The sequence below is a fragment of the Antechinus flavipes genome, chromosome 3, assembly GCF_016432865.1.
Source record: "Antechinus flavipes isolate AdamAnt ecotype Samford, QLD, Australia chromosome 3, AdamAnt_v2, whole genome shotgun sequence".
NCBI classification, from domain to species: domain Eukaryota; kingdom Metazoa; phylum Chordata; class Mammalia; order Dasyuromorphia; family Dasyuridae; genus Antechinus; species Antechinus flavipes.
In genome coordinates this window covers 153,141,415-153,162,958 of record NC_067400.1, presented here as the reverse complement: position 1 = coordinate 153,162,958, position 21,544 = coordinate 153,141,415, and the positions used below count along the sequence as shown (strand labels likewise).

The 21,544-nt window shown below is 31.6% G+C and overlaps 1 protein-coding gene across 1 annotated transcript in view; it reads right to left on the bottom strand.

Annotated features, from left to right (window-relative positions):
* Positions 1–2,311: 2,311 nt before the first annotated feature.
* Positions 2,312–21,544, bottom strand: part of TM9SF2 (transmembrane 9 superfamily member 2) — a 75,178-nt gene continuing 55,945 nt past the window's right edge. The window contains exons 11-17 of the mRNA XM_051984066.1: positions 19,327–19,446; positions 16,246–16,303; positions 10,620–10,779; positions 9,191–9,342; positions 8,370–8,481; positions 5,852–6,023; positions 2,312–3,014 (exon numbers count right to left, since the gene is read on the bottom strand). Coding sequence (XP_051840026.1) covers positions 2,947–3,014; positions 5,852–6,023; positions 8,370–8,481; positions 9,191–9,342; positions 10,620–10,779; positions 16,246–16,303; positions 19,327–19,446 — 842 coding nt within the window. The 3' untranslated portion in view covers positions 2,312–2,946. The remainder of the gene's footprint in view (positions 3,015–5,851; positions 6,024–8,369; positions 8,482–9,190; positions 9,343–10,619; positions 10,780–16,245; positions 16,304–19,326; positions 19,447–21,544) is intronic.

Sequence of the window (21,544 nt, the reverse complement as noted above, 5' to 3'; positions counted from 1 at the left end):
AAATTGAATGCTAAAGAAGCCAAGTGGAATGGTCAAAGATATACATCCCAGTTCAAAAGCAGAACTGGGACCAAAAACTTAGATTGAGCCAGTGCGTTTTCTTTTTTTTTGCTGAGGCAATTGGGGTTATGTGACTTGCCCAGGGTTACACAGCTAGGAAGTGTTAAGTGTCTGAGACTAGATACGAACTCAGGTCCTCCTGACTTTAGGGCTGGTGCTCTATCCACTGAGCAATCTAGCTGTCCCAAGCCAATGCTTTTTAAAGTTCATTTTAAATCATTCTTTTCCCATACTATTTAAAAGAATACCTAAAATTACACATTTTAATTTAGAAACACTTTGGAATTCCAAGCTGTGGAGTAACTAAAAGCCTGATATTACGAAAATATAGGATAATACAATTTAAAGTATCTTCACAGATTATCTACTCATCTGAAGAAAACAGGTTTTTAAAGACATGTGATGGGCAATGGCATACTGATTTGAGGGCTACAAAAAGACCCACAAATGACTACCTTCCTCTCACCCATACTGACTCCATTGATTGAAGTGTGAATGTTATGGGAGTGGAAGGAGAAAAAGTAATGCAGCAGGCATTAGAATGTAGACATACAACTATCAGTGTAAAAAGCAGTGTGAGGGTGGGAGCAGCTCTCAGGGATCAGATTCATAACTAAAATTCTAAGGACAGGACAGGAGAGGTGAATAGAGTACCTTGGGAACTCTTAAAAACAATGGAATACAAAGGCACTAGAGAGATGAATCACATCTCATGATAAAGTGTTCAAAATAAATGGAGCTCACATTTAGAGTGGGTGGGGAAGAGGTTCATCATCTTTGGGGTCATTTTGCTCTAACTTCATCAGGCTCAATGCTTATAAAAACACATGAAACACTAGGTGTTCTCAAGTTGTTCTCAAGTTCATCTCAAGCAAAAAAAGCCCCATTTGAGGTTTGTGGAGTGTCTTGATGATTCTATTCCACAAAAATCTCTAGAATCAAAATTGGACGCTGATGGGAAAGGCATTGACTGGTACCTATCCAGATGCAGTATGATTGACCCGTGGCACTTTCCTACTTGAACCTCCTCCTCTTTTTCTTTTTTACTAACTGCATTTCCTTCTGCCTCTCCTTTTCTTCCTCATGTTTCTACATTCTTAATTGTATTTTCACGTACTTGATTTTTCTCCCTTCTTGTCCCTCTTCAATGACTAATATGAAATACCATCATTTTAACAGAGTATTCCTAATAGATGTAAAGTTGATATAGAAAAAATTCATGACTTCTAATAAAACTTGTCAGTTGTAAAGTTAGTATTTTCTATTGCTTATTATTTTTTTTAAAGTATTAATAGTTATACAAAGGATATATAAAACTACAGAGCTTAGTCTTCATCTTCAAGAGCCATTATCAGTATTCCTTATATTCCCTTTGTTTGCTAGACCATATTCTTTATTAAATGGCATCATTTAATACAAGTGTGACACAAACAAGTAAAAATGTAAGGTGGTTTTCTAATGACAAAAATAAATCTATTCTAATAAGTCAATATTATTTTTAGTTATCTATTTTAATGAAAGTTTTTTGACTTAAATCCATCTATTGATGGTAAAAATATCAGGTTACCTTACTCAATGATATTTTATTGATCTCACTATCCAAATAAATGATCATTTAAAAAAAGCATATTAAAATGAATTTTACATAAAAGAACCCATTAACGTCATGACAATAATGTGAATTAAAAATTTAATGATTTGTCCTTGTATGAGACAAATATGCAACCCTTAAAAACAAAAATGAATAGTGTTTTTAACAGATGTAAGCAATCTACTATCTCTAAAATTATCTGCTATCTCTAAAATTATCTGAAATTTGAATAGTCCAAATGAATTTTGATTAGTCAGGTTAATGAGAAAGTTGCTTTCCTTAATTTGAGAGAAAGAGATCGCATGAATAGAACCTATATATAAAAAACAAAAAAAAAAAAACAAACAAACAATCCTTACCTGACATATTAGCATATAAAATCCTCAATGACAATTTAGTCTTAAAAAAAGACATTAAACATTGGACTTTCAGTACAGTCACTGGCTGGATGTATGAATATGACTTCACTGTTACTAAACAGTTAAATTTTTTGGATTAGTCAGTAGTGCAGAAGATTGAAACAAAAAGTGCTACATTAACAAAATATAGCAAAATTCAACAAAATATTATAAATCATTTCAAAACATTATTGTCAATTAACTATATTTCTATTTACAGAACTTTCAAGAATATAATTATAACAGGTAATGATGCAATGAAGACATTTTTACAATATTTATTAAGATAACAAATTTATAAATCCAAAGACTCAGAGGCACATAGTTTAAAAGGCCAATACCATGGGAATAATGAAGTCAACATAGAGAAGTAGGAATATATGAACAATTACAACCAGTACAAGATTTGTTTTTTAAAAAAGCCACATCCCAAATAAAATTAACACATCATAGGAGTCATCCTTCAAAATTACCATGATAAAAAGTTATTTCATTCAAAGAAAAATAATTCTTTCCACCTACTGAGCCTAGAAAATCCTATTTACAATTAACTGTCCTTTATTTTGTAAGCATTAAGTTGCTCAATACAGCTTCCTCTATTGTCATTAGAAGTATTGTAAATATTATAGCTATTGTATTTACAAATGCACATAATATTTAAACTTGCTCTCCATAGAGAAATGAAAATATACTTAAAATCAAATCACAATACAAATGTTTAGTGGAAAACACATTTTGTGGGAACAGGTGTATGGGAAGAGGTGTATTTAGTAACATGTTGTTTCTGAAGGAATATTAGGGCCAATACTTCTGATAAATTCAAGGTATTCACAAAACAGGTCTTTGTTGATGAAGAATTTAATTTATTTCTGTTTTAACTGGAGCACATTAGCTTCTTCAGTCAACCTTCACCACACTGTATATTTTGGTCACAAACCAAAAGCATGCAAAGAAGCCAATTGTTCCTAAAAAAAAAAAAATTAATAAAAGGTTAATAAATGAGAAAAACACAAATCTAAAAATGACTGAACATTCAAAGTATTCACAAAACATTTAGTTGTTACAAACCTACTAAACTTTTCCTAAATATATTGCCATCTGAAATCACTTGGCTCAGAGTTTTGGCTCTTGTTCTGTGCTCTATTTTGATAGTTGTATTTCAATATATAATTTTCTTTTCAATCCTATGTATTTTATTTTTTTCCATTTAAATAATGTTACTCTTAAGAAGAAAGCTAGGGGACTCATGATGCAAAAAAAAAAAAAAAGGTTAAAAACCCCCAAGTCAGTTTTTTTTTTTTAAGAGTTTAAAAAAAAAAAACACCCTAAAAGTTACTTAAAATCCTCTTTGATATTTAACTTTGGTGCCTTTAGGTCACTGTTTGAAATAAGTGTTTGATGACTGCTTAAATTTCCTAGAAATTGCTATGACAAAAACTTTCACAATTATAGAATCATGAAATTTTAGAATTGAAGGGACTTTGAAAGTTATTCTGTTCTATGCATTATTCTCCTAAATTTTCTGTCAAGTGTCTAATTTTCTCTCCTTCGACATTTCCAGTGGGATTCATGTGGATGCTTATTATAAAACAGGTCAATTTTAAATGAAATTTAGGGTTCTAAAACAAAATGTTCAACTAAATGAAGGTATTCTGATTCACTTAGGTTTCCGAAACTAAAATAAAGGCATTACTAATTTTCCAAGGCTTGAAATACAATAAAACATACAATACCTCACTTATAGTAAATAGAATCTGTTTGATAGAGACATTCCACAATGTTACAATACTTCAGATTTGTCATTTTGCACACTAATTAAGAGTACACAGCAAATGAAATAGGTCTCCAACTTCTGTAGATATTTACTATACAAATAGACAATTGGACTAATAAATCCCATTAGGTGTCCACCAAAATTTTTCTTCTCATCCTGTCTTGGCTTGAGAATCCCTCCTCTTTGCTACTGTAGACCCAGCTGCTTCCTGGGATTACTTCTCATATCAAGTCAGTCTCAAATTCTCAACTCAGTCCAATGTGAACTAAACTATAAAAGCAAGACTGATGATTAAAAGGAGGAAAAGGTAAAGAGGATGGATAATAGTCTATATCACCCCACCATGCCACATACCAGTTCCAGAAATGGAATCCTAAAAAGCAATTCCAGAACTAGTTCTTTCTCCCATTCCCTAAATTTTAAAGTCTCATTCTGCTCTGGGGGTGGAGGGTGGGGAGGGAAGAAGGGAAAACAGCCCAAGAGACTTATGAATCATCTAGATGTTTCTATGAAATATATTCTGAATTTTTCTTAGCTCCCTATTAATCTAAAATCTACCATTAAACTCTTTGAATTCCAGACATGGGAGTAAGAGAGGAAAAGAAAATAGGCACAGTGTAAAGCCTTTTTACCTTTTTTTTGCTGGCAGTATTTAAAAGATTTCAGAATACCTATATGTTTGTTTAAAAGATAGCAAAGCAGGAAAGAAACTGAAGAATGTTTTAGGCTTTTTTTCCCTGTTGCAGTGGTGTGTACATTACTATTGAGCATTTAAATTAAACAGAGAAGAGATGGGAGGCTATATCTAAGCATTTCATATTCCTGAAAGTTCTCAGAAATGAGTAAAATTGGCTTAACTTGATTTTAACTGTATTGACAAACTACATTTATTTACTAAAATTAACATCCTCAACTTGTGACAAACTTGTGATATCTATATTTTTGTAACTGGCAGATACTGACTTAATCTATTTTGAATCCTAATACAGGTATTTCCCACTTCAAAAAAAAAAAAAAAAAAAAAGGAATATAATGAAAAGCAAAAGAAATCTAAGTCATTTAATATATTTAATTTGGTGTAGTATCAAAATCAGGATGAAAATTAACCAGAACATCCACACAAAAGAATTCTTTAGGTCTTTGGGCATTATAAAAGTCAGTAATAGTATTTTGAATTGGTAGGATAATTATACTTTATAGAACAAGAATGCTAAGTCACAAAGAACTTTACAGTAGATAGTAAACACATTTTGGAATGAATTCAGATAAAAAATTGAGCAAACTTTTTCATATTAAGCCTGTAAAGTCAATATAAAGTGTTTGAATGTGTGCGTGCGTGTGTGTGTGTGTGTACATATACACACACACACACACCCACACACACACACACGGAAAAATCCACACAATAAGTAATCACCCAAGATCATTGCTGTTTTTAACAGACTGATTTTCTGGAATGTGTAGCTATAAGCTCATATGTATCTATCATGTAACTCTTGGAACCATCCTGGCTCTATGTGATAAATGACCTAGATCATGCATTCCAATACGAATTCAAGGATGATACAAAACCAAATGACCAAAGTATGTGTTATCTGCCCCTTTCTACTTGAATTTTCTTTACCAGTTTCAATTCCCAACTCTTTCTTTTTTCAAAGGAGAGACTGTTCCTTCAAAACTAGAGTAGTATTTCCCCTTAAGAAAAAGGAGTTTAATTTCAACTAGTGGGTATATATCCAAGTGGAAGTTTATGAAGAATGATTCCCATAGTTCAGGAAAGTACTTTTGCACTACCTTCCATAATAAAGCTATTTCTGAAAAGCTACAATTATCCCATCCCACAATTTCTTTGCTCAACCTGCCTTTTAAGCCTGATGGATAAATGATTTTGTTGGAGAGTGGGAGATTTTGAAAGACACAGGAGAGCTCAATCATTTAAAAAGTTTTATGGAAATTTACAGAACCTATATAGACCACTAACTTCAGAATAAACTGAAAAATTCTAAATAAGAAGTTTTTAATAGTTACCTGTGAAAAGGAAGAAGATCAAGACCATTATCATAGTGTAACCAAAGTACAAAATTGTACTGGCTGTTCCTATGATTTGTAGCTTTGAAAAGAAATAATGTATAGCATATATTAAGAAATATACTGCAGTAAAGCCACTGGTAAGAAATGAACGCCACTGCCAATGATAATCCTAGGATGAAAAAAAACAAAAAACATTAATTACAAGAAAAAATTCTTAGCAGAATTCAATTAAACAAGATAAAAAAAGCAAAATAAGCAGATTGTCCAAATGTCCAATTTTAGCCTTCAGTTCATACTTGCTAAACTCTTTCCTTTAAACAAATCTGATTGATTCCTTTTGCGTTCATATCACTTTTCTGCATAAAATCACCCCAGAATCAAAGCCTTCTTGTAACATATAAAAAGAATTAAGAAAAAAAAAAAAACAACCTCAAACAAAACAAAAAACCCCAACAATGGACAGAGTGACAGTGTCTGATAATATACAGAACTTCCCACCCTCAAGCCTACTGCTTCTCTGCTGAGAGAAGGCAATACAATTTCATTTGTTTTGGGGGACAAATACCAAACCCTTTCCAAAAGCTGCTGAGAAAGATCAAAATCTTTTTTCCCCCTCTCTATTTCCTCTTGATAGTTCATAACTATAATAGAATTAGCAAGGCTGGAAAATAGGGGAAAAAAATTAAAAGAACTGGCCAAAAAGCCCATGAATATCAAGAGATGGTTACATTTAAACAAGTACCATCCTCTACCTCAAGAATGCAATATAAATACAAACAAGTTATTTATATGGTTCCATATTATTCATTTATAAGTTTTTAGCTTTAGTTTTTATGAAGAATTAGGTTACAAGCCTGCTTTCAGTTCTCATTGAGAGAATTAAGCTAAGTAGGTTTTTAAAAAATCAATTCGTTGATATGACCTTTTATTTACTTTTTGTCAGCCATGTAGCTTGTAGCCCAGCTGGAACCCTTTTAAAAGAGGTAATATGACCTTTTATTTACTTTTTGTCGGCCATGTAGCTTGTAGCCCAGCTGGAACCCTTTTAAAAGAGGTAAAATCAAAGGCCAAGTTGACCGTAATAAATGTTAAACTGGCTCTAGAAAGAATTCAACCTTCTGCAAAGAGTGAGGAAAAGGAGTAGATGATAGAACCTGGTAACTTTTTGCCTTCTAATTTAGACTTTCATGGTGTACATTAATTTCTACTATCATAGAGGGGGCCATGTCTAACACAAGCTTTCCAAATATATGCCAGATCTCCATTCTTTATATTTATTATCAGCTAAAACAAATAATGATGAAAAAATCATTTGAAACAATTTAATCAGGAGTCAAATTCTCCCTTTCCCACCTCTCCCCCCAAAATCTTCCAGATAGATCTGACACAGAGATTAGAATGTAATGGAGAAATCTTTAATAAAATAAATAAAATTATAATGCAACAAAGATAATGTTAATTTATGGTTTTCTAAGTCATTTATGCAATCCAAAGGAATTTATTTCTATTTGAGTTTGACACTACTATAAGAACTGATGCAGAGTTTTTAAAAAGGAAATTTCTAATGAACTTCTTGAACAGTTTAAAGTAAAATTATCTAAAACATATCTCTTAGGGCAGTATATCTAAATCATTAGTAAAATTTTTCTTTTTATTAGAAAAGATTGTCTTTTCTTCAGTCCAAATAAAAAGAGAGGTATATAATAAGGAAACAGTGTTCAAAAAAACTCAGAAATGTTGATCTTTTAAGAATCTTTCAAAACGATTTTTAAATGCTATAGTAGAATCTACCCAAAGCTTGTTAAGTATATAGTGGTGTCCAAATTAACTGGGAGATGAAGTATAATTCTGACATTATTTTATTGTGTGACAGCAAATGTCATGATTATATGGCTCTGGACTCTAAACTCAAGAGCAATGTTTGCACACCAGTACCTTTAGTCACCATCCTGGGAAGCATCATCCCCCTGTAGATATACAGCTTGGCATCTACTCTTGCAGGGGCTATAGCCCCAATTAATTAAGATGTTGGAAAATGGACTTTGTCAAAGGTATATTTAATAGCAGATGCAGTAGAGGTGTGGTTTCATTTAAAAAAAAATTTTTAATTTATCTAAATCTTGCAATCTCAATATCAAATCATGCAAATCAATCAACCGTGATACAATGCTTAGCAAGTTTTTAAAAGATGCAAAAATGTAAGATTTATTTTATAACTTTAATTTGCTTAACACTGTGATTTTTAAAAATTCAGTAACAATCATTTTATGTAATTCCTAAACAGCCTACACTTATTAATCTATTTATTATGTTTAAAGAGCTAATGTTATAAATTCATTGTTAAAAGCTAATGAAACTTATTAAATTAAAAAGTTGTATTTTAATTACTGATAACTCTGGAACATATGTAGGTCAAATCTTGCTGAGATAACTTAATTAGAGCATGGAATTTTTATAAAATGAAAATTTACACATTGTTTAAAAATGAGCATAGCTGAAGAGTACTAAAACATACCTCTGCACACAGATGGAAATAACAAAGCAGTATAGTTGCCTCAGAACAAGTAATAACCAAAATGATAAACACCAGAAACAGGAAGCCAAACATGTAATACATCTGATGAGACCTAAAATGATTTAAAAAAATATTAATTAGCCATTTCTCAAAATATATAAAAAATCTGCCTTAATTCTGAAACCAATGGAACAAATCAAAAGTCGTACCGAGTTCTAAGAAGGCTGAAGAGAGCAAGGAAGGGGAAAATACAGCAATTTTATTTACTCAGGATTTTAGAAAACATCTACTCAATCTAGGATACATAATTAACTTTGTTTCTTCTATTTTGGCATTCAAAAATTCATTCCAATATTGCAAATATATGTGTAAAAATGAAAAAAGTTTATAGCCTGGTACATAGTACTTTTATCTGATAATTTAAGTAATTTAATCTGATAAATCAAATATTCTTAAAAATCCATTATTCATGGAGAAAATGAGGCTTAGTCGGTATGTCATGCTATTTTCAGAAAATTGGACTAAGTCAGTATGTCATATTTTTTATAGCAGCTCTCCCACTGCAACTGATCATGCAATGATCACCATAAAGGAGGTTAGTTACATTCAAGATATATAGTATAGAATAAGGAATTAAGAGTATAGAACTTTCTTCTTTTCACAATTAAAAGATTTCTGATTACTAGGTAACTGCTTACATTCATTAGATCCACAAAAGAATTTTAAATATATCAAGCATAAAGGAAAAAGCAGGAAAATTATTATCATATTATTATCATAATATTTCTAGGAATGAATAAAATCTTTATAAGTTAGCTTACCAAATACTATTCAGAATAAAAAAAAGTTGTATAAAGATGCACCCAAAGGGTAAAATTCCTCCCATAATAATACCAGGTAATGGTTTTGTGTAAAATGATTGTTCAGGAATCTGACGAGGAATCTGATTGGTACGAACTGGGTGTTCAATGGCCTTTAAGGAAAGAGGAAAAGAATAATTACACATCCATTTAAAATATTCTCTGTACTAGACTATTTGCCAGCTTTTTTCCTCAGCTTCCATGCTGACACTAATGGTAAGAGAAGTCTACTTAAGTCATCAAACTGAAATTTGTATTTAAAAGCAATGAACTAGAGACCACTAAGTGCTATATTCAGATTTGGCCTATTGAATTAAGTCACCACTGTTTCCAGCAGCTATCCACCGACTAATGGCTTCAGACAAAGTAAGAAACACACAAAAGTAGATGATGTAGTACTGTGCAAATAGTAGTTAATAACAAGGTACTGCTAGAGTTTTCTTTTTAATTATATACTTATTGCAGAAAAAAAAATCAGCTGGTACTGAAAACTTTGTCAATGTATTTTTTTTTTTAATTTGGAGGTGGAATACTGTCATCTTTACTAAAATTGCCCAATTTTATTAAAAACACAGTGAATACAATAAGGCTGTATGAAGCTTTATGACCATGGGCTATTGGTGATACTCTCAATTATTGCCCCTTTCATAACACACTACATGATACTATGAAAATAAATGAAATTAAAAAGTACCTAAACATATTCATTTTTGACTAGAGAAGTTCATTTTTTTTCTCTAAAGGTTTCAGAAATATACCCTATAATTTCATTTCAAGATAGTGATGCCAAATTAACATGCTTTAACAAATGTTTTGAATATTGGCACTTTTATTTCATTTGTTGTTGGATGAATAGGTTGAAGAAAATTTAACATAAATTTACACACACATACACACACACGAACAATAATTTTACTCTTCTCTATCATACAAATGGATGACATTTTTGAGGATATAATTTTGTAATCCAGAATGCTTATTCAATATATGAATCATTATCATTTGGAAAGAAACTTAAGGAAAATGCACCTTTATAGTAAAAAAAACTATTTCCTCTATAAAAATATTTATCAGTGTAAAACATACTCTCTCACACACACATACCAGTGTATGCTTTTATGAACTTATATTTAATTAATAGTGAAAGCAGAGTAGGGAAACTATCAAAAAAAAAAAAGTACTGAAACTCCACTTTCCCCCAAGGGAAAAAGAAAACCTCCCACAAGTTTGGGGCCAAAATACACTGAAGAATTAATTAATCAAATTCCTGTGAAAAACTAATAATATATATAAAAATAATGAAGAATTTGCTTCTTTTAAGCTCTCTCAGGTCTAAAGTTTTGAATATGAATTTTCATTGTTTATTATACATAAAAGTCTATGAACTCACATTTTTCTTAAACCCAAAGTAGGCACCAATAAATGTCAGTGGCACTGATATGCAAAACCAAAGGGCCAATATGGCAACCAAAGTCCCAAAGGGAATAGCTGCAGAAGATCCTTCTCCCCATAAAATCAGGTTCATAATAAAGAAATCGGCAAATACAATCCTGAAAAACACAATAGTCTTTTTGATTAAAAAAAAAAAAACACACACACACACACACAAGAAAAGCCAAAATCTAATGTTAAGCCACTATATAAATGAGTCACAGGTTAAACAGTTGAACTTTATCATTTATAACCTATAGTTGCCAGAAAATATCAAATGAAGAGGTAAAACCAACTTTGTAACCTGACAATTATCTGGGAATTAGCTGTTTCAAGTAATTCCAAATATTTTATTTAACATTTTTATGGAAATATTTCTTATATGTAATGTGTTTTCTTTTCCTAAGCAATAACATGCTAACATGCTTTCCTTTTCTTAAACTACATGTGTACATATATATACACAAACACAATTTTTAGTTTTGCTGATGATAAAGGATCACTATCATAACAACTATGCTACTGTGTGTAGTAGGCATAAAGTATGAAAACAGAAATCTTCTTTTTGTCATTTGCATTTTTCTCAAGAGTGGAGTGGGTGTGCATCTTCATTCCTTCTTTGGCAGCATAAAGTAGTTGTCTGTCTACAATACTGAGTACTAAATCAAAGATCTGAACTGTCCTGTCCCAGGGTTGTTTTCTTGTCTTCCAAAAAAATCACTTTCAAAGTAGCTGATCAATGTTCTTTAACTTCCCAATACTTTTTCAAAACAATATGCTATTTCTACAATACTTAAATGATAAACTGATTAGAGGTAATTCCTTGTTAGCATGCATGTATACTCTTCTTTGCAAAATGTGAAGGAAGAGCCTCATCATTTTAAGGATTTGTGCAGGTATGTTTTGGGAAAAGCCCATTACAAAGACTTACAACTTATCGCATACACCAGATGACAATTTTCTACATGATAACTTAAATAATCAGTTAATAATGTTGGATTCTGAATAGAATTTCAGGTACAAGGAATCTTAAAAATCAAATTCCTATGATGCCACAGCAAAGTCTTTTAGAGTCAAGGAATCACAGATCAACATTATCATGCAACCTTTTCTCTGGTAGCAGTTGATATTCTAAACAATTTGGTCCTAAAATCAGTGAACAATAGGAGACATGATTTAAAAAAAAAAAAATTCATTGAGGATGCCTGAGTAGTAACTCCACAATTTTATAAAAACAATAATAGTAACTATATAATGGCAAATAATTTTCAATGTCATACAGACACAATATTTCATTTACTCACCACAACAATCTTCTATAGCAGGCTGAGCAATTATGATTATCATTAGATGAGGAAACTGAGATTTGTAAAATTTTAGCTATTTACCAATGCAGTTAATAAATAGTGCAACTGGAACTGAAACAGGTCTTCTGAATTCTAGCTCAATGTTCTTTTTATTATACTACATTACCTACTTGCTTCTTTTTATCAACAGGTTAGTTTTGCTATCTTCAAGCGAGCATATATATATCAGAATCAACAGATTCTGAAATTGTATTCCTATGAATCTACTGGAAAAAAAAATATAGACTAGCTGGAAAAATGCCTTTGCTTCATAATGCATTAGCTTAATTATATAAACAACAAATAATATGAATGTTAAATCTCCTGGAAACAAATTAGAGGGAGAGGGAATCAAGGTAAGGCAAGAGATGGGGAGACTAATTTGTAATTTCATTAAGGTAGGAAACTTGAGATGTAGATACTTCCTTTACTACTAATGTAGCTCCTCAACTTATCTATAACTTAGTCTCAGAATCTTGTTGAAGGACAATGAATGGTTAATTGATTTGCCCATGGACCAAAACCTAGCACAATTTCAGAGGCAAGGTTTGAGAATCTAGATCAGATTCACTCCAAGGCCAATTATGCCAAGATAACTTTCAAAAATAAAGCCAAGAAGGGGCAACTAGGTGGCACAACGTATAGAGTACCAACCCTGAAGTCAGGAGAACCTGATTTCAAATCTGATCTCAAGATACTTAACACTTCCGAACTGTATGACCCTGGTCATACAGTGACAATAGTCATAAGTGACTAAATACCTATAAAGTGATAAAAGTCACTTAACCCCAACTGCCTCAGCAAAAAAGAAAAAAAAAAAAGCCAAGAGTTACTCAAGCTTTCATTTGCAACAACACTGACATGTAAGAACTGACGATTTAGCCTTACTTTGTTTAAATTTAGGGGCCTAAATTTGAATCCTAGCTCCTTACTCTTACTAGTTAATTAGAAACAAATTATTAAACATGAGTGCCAATTTCCTTCATCTATAAAATGGGGAGAAAACGGATATTATCAGTTCAAAGGCTTCTGGGAGTAAAGTGCTTTAAAGCACTATGTAAACATGAAATATTACTATTTTAAATTTTTCATTATTAATTGCCAAGGCCTAAGTTTGCTAGCCGTGCCAAAATGGCCCAGGTTTCTTCAGCATTATAAAACTGCTCAGAGGATAAATTATTTAAAATTTTTTCTTACTTTCAGTGTCACCTTTTTAAAACCAGACTTATAATTTTGTGTCAAGGTAGAAAGCTAAAATACCATTTCAAAAATACATATAACTCAGTCAATTTTGGAAGTATTTATAAAATCTTTTGCCATTCAATTACCAGTGGGCCAGAAAAAAAATCTAACCTTTTCACTTGAAAATTAGTAATACGATACAAAAAACAATATAAACATTTTAATGTAGACAGGTGCTTAGTATAGTTCAGGACAACAGTTAAAAATGACTCAGTCTTTTAATTTGAACACCCAACTTTTATGAACTTTACCATCACATAAGATAGAACAAGCAATAATATAAAAATTCACAGATGTTTTATAGGGTCAATCTAAATGGACTTTTTGCTCTTATAGCACAACCTCTTTATACTTCTGAGCTTTTCTTTTATTAGAAATATGGAATCCATGTCATAAAATGGTTTCTACAAAGCAGTGAAAACTCAATCCTGTAATTCATTGATCCACTATAGTGTATACTAAACATATGGCTTCCCTGTATTACTATACAGTAAATAATACCTCTTCCCCAACATCAATTGTTTAAATATATAAGCTGGCACGCTGCTGGCATGGCACACTTATTTTTAAGGGCTGAGCTGCAGAAGGCCAGCCAAACAGTTAGAGATTCCCTATTTAAGCCTTTACCTTCTAGGGCTTACTGAAGTACTTATTGTAGAACTAGTCCATTCTTTGAATCTGTTGCTGGCTCTTTTCGTTTAGATTGTCTGGTGCTAGCTCTCCTGGCTAACTGCTTATGATCTCTACCACTACTGCCACCTCCCACATCTTCTTGAGCACCTCTGAGTCCCTCTTCTCTGCTCCTGTTCTTTCTTGTCTCTTCTAAGATCTCCTGTAGTCTCTCCTGTATTTCTCAGTTTTCAGGAGAAAAGGCTGGCCCAGGCTTTTACAAACACTACCAGGCAATCAACCTGCTCCTCCTCTTCTGATGAGGAAAGAGTCGATCACAGTCCAAAAGCCACAATCTTTAGCTCTTCTTGGCTCATTTTCTTGCTGGGAGCTTGGAAGTTTTTGCTTTTCTGCTCAAGCATTTCCACCTTGTTTCTAAGATCCAAACTTTTCTAGATTGGGAGATGTCAGAAATTGGCTTTCAAAGGTTTGACTAGTCTATTCCTTGATCTAATGGTACTAGAAATTAATATTCTTACTTAGAAAGTATGATTAACTCAACTATCTTCAGGAAGGAGGTCCTTATTATAATTAATGCAGACAATTTTAGATATAGGAGACTACAGACCAGTTGAAAGATGAGCTGAGAAAAGAGCAACAAAGTTATATTTAATATTCTTTCAACTAAAAAGCTTACTGCCAAACTAGAAGTACTTAATTTTTTCACAGATAAAAATAAATATCATGAAGGATCCAAACAGTTCTTGAATAATCTTCTCTTTCGGCCTTAACAATCTATTTTATATAGTAATTATCAGAACTATTTGTTACTGGCTAAAAAATTGAAGTTGATTGAAAGGCATATGAACATAGTAGCGCAATGTTTGAAAAAAAGCCAAAGATGCCGAAAATTCATTTTTTAAAAACTGCTGGGACAACAAGAAAGCAGAAGAAAGTATGTATTCACCAAAGTTCATGTCGTAGACTAAGTTTAAAAAGGGTACAAGACTGAAATATAAAAGGTGACATAATAAACAATTACAAAAGCAAATAAGTATCTTTTCAAGTATGACCAGGGGAAAAGTTTATGACCAAAGAAGTAAGTAGATTAAAAAAAAAAAAAAGATAATATGGACAATTTTGATCACATGAAATTAAAATTTCTGGAACAGATCATTGCAGTTAAAATTATATGGAAAACAGTTAACTGAGGAAGAATATTTTGCAGCAACTTTCCTTGATAAATGTCTGCTATATATATTTTACATTTATCAAAAGATATGATGAACAGGCAGCTTTCAAATAAAGGAGTACAAGCTATGAAAAAGTATATAAAAATGCCATAAATAATAAAGAAACAAGAATTTTAGAACAATATGATGATTCTATTGCCTATGAGATTGGAAAAATTACCCAAAAAAGAAAATGAAAGGAACTGTGAGAAAATAGGCACATTAAGGCACTGCTGATGGAGCTGTAAAATATTTCATACTTTCTAGGGAAAAATTTGAAACTCTCTATCTGGAATCACTAACCTATGCACATATCTTTTAACCCAGTAATATTCTTAGGCCTATACACTAAATAAACCAAGAAAAGAAAAACAAAGACCCATATTTACAAAAACTTTAAAAGCAGCAAAAGTTTGTTATATCCAAGAACTCAAAACAAGAAGATCTATCAAATGAAGAATGGCTGAAGAAATATGATGTGTGACTGGAATGGCATATTTGGAATGACAAAAGGGATAGCTTCATAGAAAGCTATTATGACTTCTTTCTATGAATTAATAGAGGGTGGAAGCAGAATTCCCCCAAAAATGTGATAAACAACTGTGAAGAACTTAAGAAATCTAATCAATGACTCAATAAGAATTAACACTCTATCTTTGGACATGATCAATGTGGAGATTTGTTTTGCTTAAATAAGATTATTTTTATAATGGTTATTGCCTGCTTTGCCATTCCTTTCCCACACTGGACAGGGAAACAGTATTGGAAGAGTCTTCCAATTATTAAAAAAAAAAAAAAGAAAGAAAAAAAAAAAATCAGATGATCAGTGAAATGTTTTTTGTTTGTTTTTTTGTTATGTCTTTTTAAAGACATAGGAGAAAAAAGAAGGGAAATGACCAGACAGCTTTCAAATTTACACAATGAATTTATTACATATTTAAAAATAAATGCAAAATTCACATAATAGCTTCAGAGGTTCTTGTACAATTTTTTCTGTTTTATTTTGTATATGAAATGCTAATTTTATTTAAGTTCAACAAAAAAAGGAAAATTTTTAAATTAAAAAAAATTTAAAATTAAAACAAGCAGTTCCCCCTCCACTCCTTTTTAACATGTATATTATAAAGAAAGATAATTAGAGAAATAATTCACTTACCCAGGACAAAGAAATGATGTTAGCAGCACGTTTGTTTTCCATTTCTCACCACCAAATGCTACAGAAGGAGATAAAATGGTAGAATACAGGGTCTTTTAACTTCTAATTTTATGTTTACTGTGTTTATTAGACAAAGCACTAAAGACAAAGCAAAGAATGTCCTTAGTAAAAAAAGCATTTTGCTTCCTTACCAATGGAAAGTTCAAAGTGTGAACAACAACCTGAAGGTTTTATGTTGTGCCTGATTTATACTTTAGGCGTTTTTATTTCAGTATCATATGAAGTCGATTATTTATCCTCTTGAATTAAGAAGCCAAATGGTAAAAGTGTTTGCTGGAATAGCACTAAGAAAAAAACGTATTTTTGTTTAAAAAAAACAAAAACAAATGCACAACTAAAATCAGTTCTGTTCTGCCTAAGGACTTGCCATGTCCTTACAGATTTTATCAGGTTGTCCAAGAATCTATCATAAATAAAGTGAATTTGAAATGTGTGAAGTTGGAAAAGATTATAAGAACTGAAGAATGTTTATCTGATAGAAAAAAAGAACAAGGGAAAAACTGCTACTTTCAATCTCTCTTTCCCAGAACTTATGGCTATCAGGTTTAACCTATAATTGAACAGGAATAATTTCTATACTATTTCAGATTTTAATTAATTCCATTTTACCATCCTAAATTATTACAAATTTTATCTTATATCAAATCTCAATCTGCCTCTAACTTCCACCTATTACTCCTGGTAGTTCTACCTTATGCAGGCCAAGAACAACAATTATAATCTCTCTTCAACATTAGAGTCATCAGAATGTTTTTAAGATAGCTATATATAATGTTGTTCATAAAACTTAATCAAGTATTATAGACATTTTTGTAAGGACAGGGATTAGAGGGTTTGTGGTAACAAGATCGGCACAAATCTAATATAATCTAGGAAATGGTTGTATCTTCATTGTACAGTATATTATGTTGTAATGGGATTTTATTTACAATATATTACTTTAGTAATGCTAACCTTAATCAAGATCAAGATAAACTTTTCCCTTTATCTTAAAATAATCATTCCACTGACTTGAAAAAAACCTATGTGATGGATCTAACTGCAAGAAAAATATTGTAAGTAATTTACAATTACAATAACTGTTTAATTATGGAATTTATTTTCTCTATGTAAGTGAAAATCATGCTAATCCTTGAAAAGCAAATTCTATTATCAAAGGTTTTAAAAATCTAACACTTTATTTGTTAATTAGAATATGAAATACAACATATTGCCCTTAAACTTTGATACCAAAGCAATGAAACATTTAAACTTAATTTTGCTTTAATAAAGCCTACACAGAAAAGTGGCAAAGTAGTCACTCCAAAAAACTCAGCAAAATGGTCCCAGAAGGATTGACACTATTACTTCATAATACTTAAAATCAACCATTTGTTAAAAGGAATTCTGTATGCTTAATGGCAACTAGATTTAACCTTATATTTACAAATATAAAATTCTTATATTAAGAAAATACTGATGAAAATATTTCAATTCTAGTATATACCAATCAACTATATACATACATATATATAATATACACACACATACACATACACATACGTGTGTGTGTGTGTGTGTGTGTGTGTGTGTGTGTGTGTAACTATCTATCTATACACATCCACAAGGTGTTCTGAAAATCTAAATGTGGATTTAAATTCTTAGAGTTTAAAACTTTTGGGTCGTCTTGTATTTAACTTTTATTGACTACTGCTGGAGAAAATGTTAACTTTTATCTTTTATTACCCTCTGAAAGGTAATTCTTAATATAATCTTTTATTTTCTTACACAGGTAGGTATATTCCTGTCAAATATAAGCATATTAATTTGGGAGTGATCACCCTTTTATTATTTTTTTAAAATTGAAACTATGCCCAAAAGACTATAAAACTGTGCATACCATTTGATCCAGCAGTGCCACTAATGGGTCTGTATCCCAACACAATCATAAAAAATGGAAAAGGGCTCATATGTTTGTAGCAACTCTTTTTGTGATGGCAAGGACTGGAAATTGAGGGGATGCCCATCAACTGGGGAATAGCTGAATAGGTTATGATATATGAATATGATGGAATACTATTGTTCTATAAGAAATGATGAGCAGTCAGATTTCAGAAAACTTGGGAAAACTTAAAAGAACTGATACTGAATGAAGTGAATATAATCAGGAGAAAACTATATAGTGTAACAACAACATTGTATGATGACCAACTATGTTACAATATGACAGATTTAGCTTTTTTCTGCAATATGGTGATCCAAAACAATTCCAATAGATTAGGAATGGAAAATACCATCCACATCCAGAGAATGAATGCAAATCAAAGAATTTTTATTTTCTTTTTGTTTTTCCTTTCTCGTGATTTTTACCTTTTGTTCTGAGTTTTCTTTCACAACATAACTAATATGGAAATAAGTAAAAAATGGTTGTACATGTATAATCTATTCCAGATTACTTGCTGTCTTGGAAAGAGGGAAGAGAAGGGAGAGAGGGAGAAAATTTTGGAATTTAAATTTTTTTTTTTTACTCTTTAGTAGTATTTTATTTATTCAAATACATGTAAAGATAGTTCCAATATTCTCCCCAAGATATCAAGCAATCTGATATAAGTTAAATATATGCAGGAATTCAAAGCCTTACACAAATGAATGTTGAAAATTATCTTTGCATGTAATTAGAAAAAATAAAAACAAAAAAGCAACAGAGCTTCTCTAAATACTATATACTGTTTGGAAATATTTCATTTCTTAATACAGGAAAAGCTAAAAGACTAAGCAAACTTAACATTAAATATTGCTGCCAAGAGAGAACCAATCAAAGATATAGCCAGAAGAACCCTACAATTATAATGTAAATCAATGGAAAAAATACTAGTAACTACATTATTAACAAGTTATTAACATACAACTAAAATTTAGAGAGAGCTGCATGCCAAAATATTTCCACATTATTCTTACAACAAATTGAACAAATCTATGAAGAGAATACTATATTAAGTTGGACTAGTGAACTTATACATTTGTTTAAACAGTTTTACTTACATTTATAGAACCTGGCAGCAACATAACCTGCTGGAGTTCCAAGCAGCACCCATAAGACCACAGCACAAGTCATAAGAGCTCCTCTGTTAGCAGGTGACAAAAATCCCAGACAAGCAAAAACTAAAGGCAAAAAAAATTAACTGTTAAACATGAATATATGAATTACCTGGTTTCCCCAGCTGTTAACTGATAACCTGAAGATCCATTCATATAAAAAGGGAAAGAATAAGAGGAGCTGCCAAAGCATACACTGTGAAAATTTAGTTGTACTTAAGCTTAGCATGTTTAGATGAGGTTCAATGTGACAAAAGGGCTGTTAACCAATGATTCCTTATCACAGACAAAATAACACTTGATTATCCCCTGCACATCAAGGCTAAAATTGAATTTTATCAATTTTATTTTATCAATGATCTAATTCAAAGTATTATTTCTTTTAAAGGAACTGAAATGTTATAATGTAAAGACACATCAGGACACTCTAGCCAATAAGTAACTGCAGAAGAAAACCCAGTTTTATAGTAGCATGAAGATTATTATCGGGGCAGCTAGATGGGGTAGTGGATAGAGCATCGGCTCTGGAGTCTGGAGGACCTGAGTTCAAACCCAGCCTCAGACACTTAACACTTCTGAGCTGTGTGACCCTAAACAAGTCAATTGCCTTCACACACAAAAAAAAAAATTATCTTAATAATAATGATAGATAAAACATGTCTAGCTCTTGGCAAAGACACTGGTCAGTTCTAGCCCAGTTCACTCCTTACAGGTAAGCCTCTGTGATGACTGTATTAACTACCATGGCAAAAAATTCAGAATATGGCATTATTCAGAATTCCTTCAAGACTTAAATCTAGCATCTCCTTTGACAAAAAGCCTGTTTCCCAAAATGCTAGCCTTTGCCTTTTGTTCTCTCCACTAGCTTGAATTTATTTATTTATTCTGTATACATTTATGTATGAACAGGCTGCCTTCCACGATAGGATAGGAGTTTTCTGAAAGCAGGAACAGGTTCATTACTGTCTCTGTAATCTCATCAGCCAGCATAGTGCCCAGCACACAAAAGATACTTAAAGAATGATGATTGTTTCCAAGAAAAGCTACTAGCAGATCTGGGATATTGACAGATGTAAAACATTATTTCAGTGGTGCCTACTCAATGAACTAACTAATTTTGGTTATCAAAAAAATCACAAACCAAGACATTCCCTGTTTTCTGTTACCATTTCCCCAAAACCAGCTTTGAAAAGAAATAGAAGGGGCTTCTTATATAGGGACCAAACAGTAAGTCAGAGAAAAACTAAAAAGATGCATAACAGACCTCTGACCTTCCTTGTACCTTTTCTCTAGTTTATGTCTCCTCTTTGGCCACATTTTTTTTTAAATGAGAAAAACTTTTTCTAATATCCTTGACAAGGAAAAGAAAGAAATGAAACTAAATAAAATTTCAAAGCAGGAAAAATTTATCTTTGACATTCCAGTTGTACAATTTCAAGTGGGTAATCCAATCCTGGCAAATTCATACCTAACTACACCCTTGCTATAAGGCAAAATCAAACTGTCTAGAGTTTGCCTCTTGAGAGTTTCAGTGGGACTACATTTTTTAAATCAATAGTTAAAGTCTTTTTGTATATACTTAAACTTATAGCTTAGGCAGGTAGGTGGCACACAGAACAGAATAGAAAGAGAATCAGTAATATCGGAGTTCAAATCCTGCCTAAGATACTAACTAGCTGTGTGATTTTAAGGAAAAAGCTTTCTCAACTACAAAATGGAGATAATAGTAATCTCAGGGTTGATGTGAAGATCAAATGTGACAATATTTATAAAGTACTTAGCACAGTATGTAGCACATAGCTCTACATAAATACTAGCTAGCCATTATTAGTCTTTTATTTGTTCATAAGTTAAAATCAAGGGAAGGACTGGTTCATACCACAGATAATAGGATCGAGGATTTAAAGATAAACTAGTTCAGCCCCTTCATTTCATGGATTATAAGATTATAAATTAAAAATTCAAAGGGGCCATAAGAATTATGGTAGCCAATCCTCTATATGTACAGAAAAGGAAACTTAGATCCAAAATGATTAACTAAATATTCATGCAAAAAAACCCAGAGCTAGGATTTAATTTGGTTTTAATGACTCAATTCAATAAATTTTCTTTCATACTATGCTTTCTTTCCTGAATTCAAGTCTGCAGGAAGGATGTCTTAACT